This window comes from Perissodus microlepis, chromosome 7 (assembly GCF_051167445.1).
Source record: "Perissodus microlepis isolate ML-2025 ecotype Zambia chromosome 7, ASM5116744v1, whole genome shotgun sequence".
In the NCBI taxonomy this organism is placed as follows: domain Eukaryota; kingdom Metazoa; phylum Chordata; class Actinopteri; order Cichliformes; family Cichlidae; genus Perissodus; species Perissodus microlepis.
The window spans coordinates 59,626,208-59,638,868 of record NC_140467.1 but is presented as its reverse complement, the minus strand read 5'-3'; the positions used below and the strand labels follow the sequence as shown (position 1 = coordinate 59,638,868).

At 37.8% G+C, this 12,661-nt stretch overlaps 1 protein-coding gene across 1 annotated transcript; it reads left to right on the top strand.

Moving 5' to 3' along the window:
• Positions 1 to 10,954: 10,954 nt before the first annotated feature.
• LOC146384359 (parathyroid hormone-like) lies at positions 10,955 to 12,461 on the top strand. The gene is made up of 3 exons (XM_084932615.1): positions 10,955 to 11,425; positions 11,704 to 11,795; positions 11,887 to 12,461. Exons 2-3 carry the CDS (start codon positions 11,713 to 11,715, stop codon positions 12,143 to 12,145), a joined length of 342 nt encoding a protein of 113 aa, XP_084788741.1. The 5' UTR covers positions 10,955 to 11,425; positions 11,704 to 11,712; the 3' UTR covers positions 12,146 to 12,461.
• Positions 12,462 to 12,661: the final 200 nt, after the last annotated feature.

The window sequence follows — 12,661 nt, the reverse complement described above, 5'->3', positions numbered from 1 at the left end:
AGCAGCTCCTTTAGTCAGAGACTGAAACACCCTCGCTGCAGGAAGGAGCGCTTTCGCAGATCATTCATCCCAACAGCAGTTAGACTCTATAACGCCTCAATCACGATGTCATAAGTCACTGGACACTGTGAACATCCACGGTCACCACTTCATGCATAATGGACCTTCCATGTGTACGAACATGTGCAGGTATATGTGTATGTATATGTATACATATGTATATTTAGTGTGTACATGTGTGTGTGTGTACATGTCTATACATAGGAATAGTAGTGGTACAATAGTTATGTCAAGCTATATAGTTTATGTCTTGCATATTTCCAACCATATCCATAATCACATACTGTGTATCCTACCATATGTATAGTGTATTATCTTACTTTTTTTCATTGATTGTACTTATTTGTATTTTTGTATTTCCTTCTGATATCTGTACGTGAGCGGAGGTGACGCAAAAATTTCCCCGTTGTGGGATCAATAAAGTCTTATCTTATCTTATCTTATCTTATCTCTTTCTTACTTTGAGTACATTTCAGAACCTGTACTTTTTCACTTTTACTTGAGTAAAGAATTTGAATCTGTACCTTTTTCAGCGCTTTTATTTAAGTACATAATGTGTATACTTTTGCCACCTCTGCCTCTATGTGAGTGAAGTTGGCCCCCCCACCTTCTTCAAATCCAACAAAAGTGGTATCAAACGTTTGTGCTGGTTTGTGCTGCAAAAATTTTCGTTTGTGCTGCTATCATTTTAAAGATATTAATAAAAATTTCTAGAGGTCTTCAGAGGTCAACCAGCCCCCCCCCACATTAATTAAATCAAACAAAATGGGTGTCAATCAACTGTGCTACATTTGTGCTGGTTTGTGCTGCTAAAATTGTTGTTTGTGCTGCTTCTTTTTTAAAGATATTAATGAAAATGTAAAGGTCAAAAGGTCAACCAGCCCCCCCACATTACCCAAATCAAACAAAATTCATGTCAAACGTTTGTGCTACGTTTGTGCTGGTTTGTGCTTCAAAAATTTTCGTGTGTGCCGCTATCATTTTAAAAATATTAATAAAATAACGTCTTGATGCGTGCTTAATCATCCAGGTAAATAAATCCCAAAAGGTTGATTCTGTTCATCTGGACATTTTCAGTGGGAGAAACGTTTCGTCACTCATCCAAGTGACTTCTTCTCTGAAAATGTCTAGATGAACATTACATTTGGGCTGGTTGACCTCTGATGACCTCTAGAAATTTTTATTAATATCTTTAAAATGATAGCAGCACAAACGAAAATTTTTGCAGCACAAACGTTTGATACCACTTTTGTTGGATTTGAAGAAGGTGGGGGGGCCAACTTCACTCACATCCTCTAGCCTGCCTTTAACACTTCACTCCATCCTAAAAGGTGAGGGGAATGATACGAATCAGCGACTGAAACCTACTTAATTTAAGCATTTCGTGTGCTTCTCCACACGTTTCTTCCCGTTTCTGTACCTTATTATAAATTATGGTGCCTAAATCAGTATGCTCCTATATAACTGGTTACTACTGACGTTTCAAACTAAACTGTTTAATGGTTGTAAGACCAAGCAAGGATATACTATCTTTACTATTATTTGAAGATTCTAAGTACAAATGGAGTGTGTAACATTGTAGCGATCAGTGTAACTGAATCTGGGGATTAGCAACACTAGTTAAAATGACTATATTACAGGGTAATGGATGTTCACTCACCTTTTTTCCAGTTCAAGGTGGCGGCGAGTGGGGGTGGGAGCTTTAGCCTATCCCAGGTTAAGAAGGGGAAAAAACCCGTGGTGAATTATCAGAAGAACAGACTGAAAGTTGAGGTTTTAAAAGTCAATTTCGTAGGTAAACTATTCCGGAGGGCGCTATTACCTGTTTAGAGCCTGAAAATTATAATATCATTATACAGAAACGTTTTTTTTTTTAACATAAGCTAATAGTTACCTCCGAGGGCAGCTTCGGCTCCAGGCCACAAACTGCACTTCAAAGGGACCGCCGAGAGTTCATGCGGCGTTCATGGACTTCTGTTAAATTCCGACTCTTGAGAGTTAGTGGAACGCGTATTAAAATATTTAGACATAATGCATCAGAAAAGCTAAGCGTATAAAATGGGGTTTTGTTTGTTATTGCTTTTAAATAGTTTACATTTCCCTGCTGTCACAGGTTACCAGTCCATCACAAAGAAAGACAGAGAGGTGTTTAGACTCATACCGAAGGCTGATTTATTTCCATCAGACTTTATGAACATGTTTCTGGACTGTGAGAGAACAATACAAACTCCACAGCAGGACCCAACAAGTAAGCAGTTTTCTTGTTTCCCACTAAGGGCAAGCACACTAACACTTTCACCTAGTGAAACACTGTCACCTAGTGGTAGATCAAATGCTTTTACCAATAGTGTTTAAACTACAGTTTAAGACATGTACTCACAACAACGTATTAAAAAATTTTTAAGGGGCATGGCGTTGGTGGGTATAAAAATCCATGAAAAAATAACGTTTTTTCACATTAAAGTGGCAAATTTTGGAGAAAAAAAGTGTGAAAAATTGGTGAGAAAATGACTAAATATATCTATAATTATATATTTAGATATATAATATATAAATCTCCCTCTACCATTGCTTTTTCCAAAGAAATTACTGTACTGTGATTCTATTATAACTTATGGGCAGATTTGGGGCTCAACATAGCAATATACAGTGCAGAAGTCTTGAGCCGCCAAACAACACAGCTTGAACTGTCTTAGCAAAGCGCTCCTGTAATTTCTTTCAATAGTCTTCAGGAATAGTTCTCCTGAAGACTATTACAGGTTTGCTTTTACTGCAGCTACTTATTTTTGACACTTCAGATACTGTTCATCTGCTGTAGCACCTCACAATAAGAGGCCCTTAACAACTTGTTACTGTGATCAGCTGAAACCTTTCACCCTCATGTGAGCTCTTTACATTTATAGGTAAACATTAGCGTGAATCTTCTAGTAACAGAAGTTAATTTTAAAATCTGTTTTCATCCCTGTCACCAGAGAGTTTGGAGCAAAGTCTTGGGAATTATATATATATATATATATATATATATATATATATATATATATATATATATATATATATGTGTGTGTGTGTGTGTGTGTGTGTGTGTGTGTGTGTGTGTGTGTGTGTGTAGGGAGAGAAGGGAGAGAGAGAGAGATAGATAGATATGTATGTATGTATAAAACCCTTTCCCTGGGAACTTTGCACATATACCAGAAGTATGTTTTGTGTTGCCATGCAGACTCCCAAAATTCTCAGCTATTTTTGGTCTGCCTGGGAGTTTGAAGGATGCTATGAGTAAGACTTTTGCTGCCCTGCAGCTCTAAATGACCGCAGTCTGTGGGGGCTGATGGGGGTGATTAACACGTATGACTCAGACGATACTTTGCCTCAGGGTGAGATTTCTACTCTTTTCACTCTGTTGTGGGTTTACAAAAGAATTTAGATACTAAAATAGCAACAATAAGCTCTGACACATGTGGAATAATCATTGTTTTTCGGTGGGGTCTAACATGTGGACTGATTTAAATCTCCTCATGTGAAGACTGACAATGAAGACGTATCAAAGGCATTAGCATGTTGGATGTTATTCCTATAATTCCTCATCTTAATGTTCCCATTGTGCTCCCACATGAATCGTATTGGGGGCATCTCATTTTCATCTGGGGGGAGTTTTTCTGTTTCCATGCCAACCACATGGAGCTAGGCATCGAAGCTCAGAGAGAAGGGGTATGTGTGTATGTGCGAGTATGTGTGTGTCTACGTGTGTGTGTGGAGGTATATTTCCCTTCAGGTGTTTTGGTCTTAAATTGCTTCCCTCCCAATCTACCACTGTTGCACTCCAGATGACAGTTCACAGCATTACTGTGTGTGTGCGTGTCTCTGTGTCCTGAAAGAAGCTTTTAGATGTGAGGTCTATATTTAATGCCATGCTGCACAGTCCTTATATAAAAAAGTCTCCAACATCCACATTTACACATCACATATTTCTTCATTATTATTCATTCATTCCTTCAAACTGACTGAAAATCTAACTTTGAAGCCAGACATATTTTTTTTCTTGTTTCCTTAAAGCTCAAGATGGACTACTTAAAAACTTTCACTTTTTATCTTTGGCACTCATGGTGATTATTAAGTGTGTTTGGTTTCACTGCTTTTTGAGAGCCTTAAGATTTTTATTATTGTTAGGTTGAGGTTTTGTATTAATTCAATTATAATTTGAGTAATTTTAAGCATTTATTCTTGTTGTAGTTAAGCTCTAGTTACAGGTTTGTTTGTTTTTTAGAGTTTTGGATGCAGATTTAGATGGTTTACAGTTCTGGTGTTGTCTTTGAATTAAGTCCCTGTGTTTTCCCTTCACTGTCTCGTCTTTCTGTATTTTTCCCTTGTCCTCCCTCCAGAGTCTCTTTGTCTCGGTCTTTTGTTCGACTTTGTATTCAGTAATATGTCTTTTGGATTGTTTCCTGTTTGCCTTGATAGTGTATTATGGGATTTACTTCTTATTTACTCTGTTCTCTTGATTACTTTCACATGTTTCTTGTCCCCTTCCTTATTAATATTTGTAGTTTTTTGTAATATCCCTGTATACTGTTGTGTACTCCGACTCCTACATGCAGCTACTAGGGTCAGGCTAACTGGCTATTTCAAATTGCCCATAGGTGTGAATGTGAGTATAAATGGTGCTCTCCATTAGCCTTGTAACAGACTGCCGACCTGTCCAGTGTGTGTGCCCCGCTTCTCACTCTATAGCAGCTGGGACAGGCTCCAGTTCCTCTACGACCCGAAAGTGGATAAGCAGAAGAAGATAGATGGACTTTATGTCTTTCATATACATTCAAACTACCGTCACAGTGGTTTGAGTGTGTATGAAATATTTGCCAGATTTACTACTACTATTGGGCTCTTTTGCCATTAGTCAAGTTAATTTATTTATAAGCAAATTTAAAAACAACAGAGGAAGACCAAAGTGTGGAACAAACTGAAAAAAAAAAATAGATAACAAGACACAAAAACAAAGAAAAGTGGGGAAAAAAGGATCAGAGTGTTAAAGTAACCAAAGAATTATTCCAGAGTGTTCTAGCTTAAAAGACAGGTCTTCCTGTCGTGCCCGATTTGGACTCAATGCAGAACTAATATATAGTTCACTGTGTTTATTTACAGTGAGGAAAAAAGAAGACAATTAAAGATCTCTAATGGAGACAGATCCACAACTCCTCTCCACAAGAATACCCTCTCTCAGAGTAACTCGCTTACATGGTCCAGGTTTCATGTACAGGAAGGAACAGGAGAACAAAAGCCAAATCAGACAAACATAAGAATTCATAAGAGACAATTCCACTAACTGTTTGCAATTCAACAATCAATAATCAAATCCTCCACCTTAGGTAGAGAGCAGCTGAGTCATCCCAGGTGTGGGAGCTGAAGAGCGGGAAAACGAAGGACCCGCCCCTGAAACACAAGGCGTGGTTAACTTGCACACACTCAAACACCATACACACACCGACAGGGAGAGGGGGATAGAAAGATAGTTTAATAATAAAATAAAATAACTGCCTTCTCATCCCAGTCAGTACTCTAAGTGTTGACTTCTTGGCATCACTACAGCACCAATAAGGGCATCACCAAACTCAATATAATTTATTTACTCAGAGCATCCACATAAATCAATTTAACTCATTTCTGACAGATACAAACACTTTGGCATTTTTAAAAGCCTTACTTTGGTTTGATTCAGTTTTATAGCTACCTGTTCTAGTTTGAAAGCTCTCTACAGATGTCAGGTTCACATTGTGTGGTAGTCACTGCTGACCTTAACCGCCCAGTCCATGTTGGATTGATAACATTCAAAACTGGTGCCTTGACTTAGCTTTTAAAAATTGGTTTCAGGATTCCTTAGCAAGAGTGTTAGCTTGTAACAGCTTTCCCAAGATATTTTTTATCCATCAGTTTGGCTGTTTTCACAATCAGAGAGCTGAGTGCAGCAGAATAAAGTGAATTTATTAAAAGCAAACTGTATGAAGCAGAAAGCCAGAATCTGATGAATCGTAATAACCTACTTTTCAGCAGTTAGACTGCTTCAAATTGTCAGACAAACACTTTCTCTTTCGGCATAAAATGATGTACTCTGGCAAAATCGGAGAGATTGGTGGAATGTGAAAATGCCTTATCAAAGCAATCAGTCCAGCTACATGTAGGGAATTCTGACTGTAGTAACAGTGCAGCGTGGTAGTAAAACCACGCCTCAGGTGGCAGTGTGCATCTCTGGGAGAAGAAGCGAGAGGCATGAACAGCTTGTAACCCCTACATCATAAATCCCACCTCCTCACCATTCTGTGTGCATACATGGAAAGGAGGAGGTGAGAAGAGCAACAGCAAGACCCCAAATAGAGCAGGCATCAGTGGCAGCAGACGGCTTAAGTGGAGGTGGTGCAAAGTGGCCCACAGATGCACAGCAGTTTCAGATTAGACATTAGTCAGTGTGAGATAACATTTCACGTAACTAATGCAATCCTCAGTATTTTGTGAAAGCCTTACATTAGTGAAAACCTGTAACTGTCACAATCTTTTATACTAAACTGCATATTTCTAGCAGACTTGCTCACAGGACAGCTGACCTTTTTGTTACTATCCCTTTTCATCTGCAGCAAAAGCCCTTATATATATGTGCATCATTACAGTAAACTGTTATAGATATCATCATTTCATGTTTCATGAGTTTTTCTCAAATCCCATCATATTTTTATTCTTGCACTTTTCTAATGTTGCATGATTTACAGTTGGAAATAATCTTGTTATTGGGCTTTGGTGCTGCCCTTCAGTTTACTGTTGATCTGAAACAAGTGTTTACAGCTTCCTACGGGGAATATGTTGGTTGTCCTACGTCCCCGTAGACTGAAATATGATTGTAACCCATGTGAAGTCAGGAAAGTGTTTACTGAGATTACAGAGAAAGAAAACCATTTCTTCATAGACTTCTAAATAACTGCCCATGGCAACTGTTTTCAGTGTAAAACATCTGATGATATGAATTGACTGGACTGATGAGCTGTGGAAACACAGTAGCCAGCTGGTGATGGTGTTTGCTAAGGTGATAATGTCAGACACTGTGTTTTCACTGTATTCCATTTTCCACAAACGGTCAAAATGATCCATAACTCAAGATTTCAGTATTTAAATCACATGTGTGACAATCCACAGCCTTTAATCACACCCTACGTCTCAGTTGGAAAGAGCCACTCCTGCACTCTGTCGTTTGTCAATGTCACCCGTCATCTTGGGACCTTCTAAAAGCCAAAACATCAACTGAAATATGAATCCCCTTATTTACACCCCTTTACCTAGTTTTAATGCTTATATTATTTAGCATTAATGCTGTTCACTTCTTTGTTTATAGCCTCACTTGCCCTTCTGGTGATACAGAGAGAAAGTCTTTTCCTTGTCTTTCAGAAATAAACCATCTTCTTACTTGGAGACAGAAATAAGGATTAAAAGAATACATCCGTCTCAGACAGTTTCTCCTGTCCAGTTTGAGAATATCAGGAGAAACACAGAAACGCAGAAGGTAAAATACAACACTGTCAGTCTCCTTGTCTTTTTGGCTTTGCATGCCATAAGAAAGTCTCAACACATTGAATGAGCATGAGGTAATAAGAATGACAAGGTCCTGAGCTAAGGTCAGAGGTCGCTGTAGTAGTGTCAAGGCGAGTGGAGGTCAGCCCGTCTGAGGAGACCCCATAAATCTTACAGGGCTGGTATGCAAACAGCTTTAATCACTGAACACGAGACCTGTTTGTTGGATCAACAGGTTCAACAGCAGACTTCAGAGTAAAGCCAATATTTATGAATTAACATGTTTGCTTTGCATGATGGTTAAACACAAAAGGCTCTGCAGGTAAATCTAAAACCAATGATTTGGCTTTGTTGTCTCTGTGTGGATTTATAAATAAGACACATTTCTTCTCTCACGTTTTAGTTACGAATGCTTGAGCTGCTTGGCATAACTAGTGATGGCGTCATTCCCGTTTTTACTCGTTCAAAAGGAAGAGGTCAAACAATTGTCAGTATATCCACCAGGGATGATCACATTTCACGAGAGATAATTTTTTCTGCATTTTGTGAAGTGTTGCAATAAGACACTCGTTGTTTTTTGTTTAATTTACAGTAAGGAACAGCTCTCAGATTACAGTAGGTGTAGTGTGAAATATCAGTTTAATGCTGGCAAATTTAGCTGCCAGTACTTTACTGTAATTCGACAGCGTGTCATGACATAGACATCCCCGGCTCCTCCACATTTAGAAAACTCATACCTTTGTGCTTACCTAATATGCAGCGTATGTGCCCGTAATAAGGCCTAGACTTCTTCTTTCAAGTATAAGCTATTTGGTCCCGTGGCTCAATTACCCTTGGGACACCTGTGACTGAAAACTAACCCAGACGTCTAAATGACAGAGCTGCACTGAGTGAGACAGGGAAGGGATGAATTAGGATTATTCAGATTTTGTAAAGATAAAAAAAATGATATTGATTTTTGTCTAATATAGTTTAAAACATTTACCTTCTGAATGCTGCAAAACTGTTATCAAAGCTTATGGGAGGTATGCCTGAGAGCCAAGAGAAGCAATAAATAAGGTTAAGGAAATACATAGTACAGTTACATGTTCCAGTCAGAGTCTGACGCTTTACAAAGAGAGAAATGATCATTTTGATTGTGATAAGAGTATTTTTTTTTAAATGTCTTCGTACAGTACAAAGGGAACAACAAGCATCCAGCAAGTCATGCAACTTTTAGACATCATTAAACAATGCAACAATAAATGGAACTGGGCTATTTGGTTTAAACTAACAGGACAACTCGAAAAAATATATATTATACATATTTATATATTATAATATAGTTTAAAAGATAAACTAATGTAAAAGAAGAGAAATGTGTAGTGTGTTCATTCTTGTGTTACAGCAGTTGAAAAGCTCAAGAGAAAATTTTTTTACTCAAAACAAAAGTGCATATTTAAGAAGTAAAAATACAATAAAGGAGCTCTTATTAAAAAGCCAAATATTCCAAGTAAAACAACTGTAAAGTAAACAATACTAAAAAAAATATTAAATGTATTAAACAAAACAAGCACAGCAAACATCAGACAACATTATAGTGGTTCAGTATTAACACTGTAAAGTGGAAACAATGAAAAACTAATCAAGCTACAAATTGACCCGTTTACTTATAAGTGTCAAAAAGTATACCAGGGAATAAAAACTTGCATCTTTGAGGTGTTTGCCTTTTTCTTGCCACACTTCTGTTCAGTTTGTGAAAACAGCTCTATCGTGTGTTTCTTCATATTTCTTCATGTAAACCCTGAGTGTCTGGATGATACTGAGACCGTGAACTCTGTGAGGGACGAGGTGTCCTTTTCCTTTAATGGGAGATAAATAAATAAAATGAATTTTTATTCATGTTGGTATGCTGGATGATACAATAGTTCAGCAACAGTGCAAAAATTCCGTTTTCATTCAGTGTTATTTATTTATTTATTTTTATTTTATTTTTTTTTCCGCCTGTCCCGTTTGGTTCTTTTGCCATCAGAATTCTTATCTAAAGGCGAGGAAAGATGCCCAACGGATTTACTTTACCAAATTGACCATCCCAGCCTTGCCGTAATGGTCTATTTGATTCACCTTTTATTGTTTATTTTATTTATTTTTTTATTTTCACTTGCTAGATATGGGACATTCAGTGTTATTAATATTGCACCAACCTACTATGGCAGTCACCTCGAGGCACAGCTGACATCCCATCTTTTTCTGTGACACTTGATCTTGATTAAGACAACGAAAGATAACAGGCTCATCTTTTAAGCACTGTAACTAAAGTAACATCTGCATTTAGATCAATGGGAAATACATCAGTTTTGGCTGATAGAGAAATTTAATGAGTGTGAAGCTCATGGGATAAAAGCAACTCCTTTGATACTGGGAAATCAAGCTCCTGAGATTTGCCATTGCAGAACCACTTTTTAGTTGTTTTTTTTGTTTGTTTGTTTGTTTTTGTTTTTTTTAAGAATGGTTAGGATTTGTTATGCTGTTGGGGGGCATTTTGCTGGCATGGTTCAGGTACACATGTACCCTTAGAGGGAACAGGACACTGCAAATCAATACACAGAGTTTCTGAACTATTGCCTTTCTCCTGTAATGCAACATTTTTATGGTTTGGATGGTATATAAATGATCAGTCACCATTTCTTAACACTGATCATCTACAGGAGATTTTGGAGTGATGTGTTACAGAGCACTCCGTAACACATAATCAAAATGCTGAATAAGGGAAAATCTTTTAGAGGATCTTAGATACTTAAAGCAGCAGGTTTATGGTTCACTGATGGTGTTATTGTACGCGATCACCAAGAAATCTGTATGAAAATGATGTTTTCTTTTTCTGTTCTTTTTTTTAATAAAAATCCTCACTATTTAAATGTTTTTTAACTTAATAAAAAAGAAAAATGTGTAACTCTCCATGTATGCTTGCGGTGAAGACGGTGACGGCAGTGGCATCACCCAGCCATGCACCTCCTGAACTACTGCTTACTCTTTGATTCAGGATGTTTCCTCTGACGTCAACTTGGTGCAAAAGCTCTTTTTTGGGAGACAAACTCATTAAGATAATGTTAATTCTTGGGTAAGAAGTCGGCGTAACCAGGGCGACTCCCTATAAGTCAATGAGGGTCATAAACCCATCCAAATGTTGCTGCTATTGTTGTGAGGCGCACGGGAGTCAGACAAAAAAGGTCACTTCAGATGTGAACTAATAGATCTGGATGGCTCACAGAAATAGAGAAAAAACAAAAGAGAAGCATGCTAAATTGAGAATGTGGAGAGAAGTTTGAACTGAAAATGAAAAAGCTTGGGAATGTGTAGTTTTGGACCCTGAAACAAGACCCTCTGTGTAGTCCCACTACCATCATCTTATTACAATAAGTAACTTCATAACACGATTTTGTGCCAGTTAGAAAAATTGCACTGTCACAGTCACATAGATAAAATGTCTCCAGGCGCAAAATCCCTGTGCATAAAAGTAGTTAATGGATTTGCAATATAAAACAATGCAGGCATTCTGACAAAAGTTTGTGCGTGTAAAATAAGTGTGTGTGGGTATTTGGGGTCAAAAGCATTTATTTGCTCTGGTATGACAAAAGTGAAAGCCTGGAGTTCAGAGGAGGTGTTGTCATTCCTCTTCTGCCCCCTCCACGAGCTAGAGGTGTGACATCAACAGCAATAATGAAGGCAGCTCATCAATGGCAGGAGCCCGAGGATATAAAAAGGAACTTGGGGAGTCCTGTGCTAATCATAACTGATAGGAGCGGACCACCAAAGCAGGCTGACTCACTTTACAACACAGGTAAGTTCATCTTGGGCTAAAACGGAGGCCCACTAAGGCTTGAATCTAATTGAGGTTGTTAGTTGTGTAAGCTTTATTGTAATATATTAGCATTTATACATTAATACATTAATAAAATTAATATATGTTAAGATAGAGGATGCAGTGGTTTCAAGGTAGATTAAATTTAAAAATAAATTGACACTTTTAAGACTAAAGGTCAGATATTTTTTTCATTTCAGGCGGTTTTAAAAAAAATATTGAAGTTTTGTTCTTTTTGTATTTTTTGTTTTTAACAGGTAATCAAAATGGGAAAAACTGACTATAAGATTCTACTTATTTCACTCTGCCTTTTACACTTCTCCGTTCACTGTCAAGGACGACCACTAAGGTAATCCTCACAGATCATTTAAGATGATTTTTTTTCACCATAACAAGTTCATCACTATTAGATCCTAGCAATATCACATATCTGTGCACAGTAAAAGGACAGTGAGTGAGGTCCAGTTCATGCACAACCTCGGAGAGCACAAGCAGGTGCAGGAGCGCCGGGAGTGGCTGCAGATGAGACTCCGGGGTATCCACACGGCAGGGGCCCGGAACAGTAGTCGGGAGACGGCGGGCCGGAGGAGGAGAAGGTGGCCGCTGCGTCTGGAGGAGATGGACGAGCTGAGCGATCTGACTTCTGATGAGATCCAGCACGCTTTGAACGTTTTGGACGAGCTCCTCAAGTCAGAATGAGTTTAGATTTTTTTTTTTTTTAATTGTTATTATTATATGACCGCAGCAACATTTCCAGAACCCTGTTCACGGTGCAAAACTTGAGGCTACTTTGTAGATTCTTGTTTCTTTCTATCAAGTGTTAGCCTGCCTTTACTGTCAGTGTGCATTTTTACTCTATTTATTTAGACTGATTTTATTTATTAAACTGATATTTATGAATTTTTTTGGATTAGGCAGAGCTTCCCTGTTGTGCATGCACTTTTATATGACAGGTGGTGTTGTAGGCCACTCATAAAAACGACTTCTACATCTTGAAGGAGATAAAACTTTGGACCAAATGTGTCGTGTTTTTAATTTCATATATTTTTACATGTATAAATTAATTTATATGATTGCATTGCAGGTTTGCGCGCTGTTTACTTTACTTTTGACTGCAAAGCCAAAAGAAATAACTAGGCTGCAATGCACTTCAAAAATATAAAAAATATATTTTAAATGACTTTAGTAAGAAGTATGACACTAATGAAGTGGAAT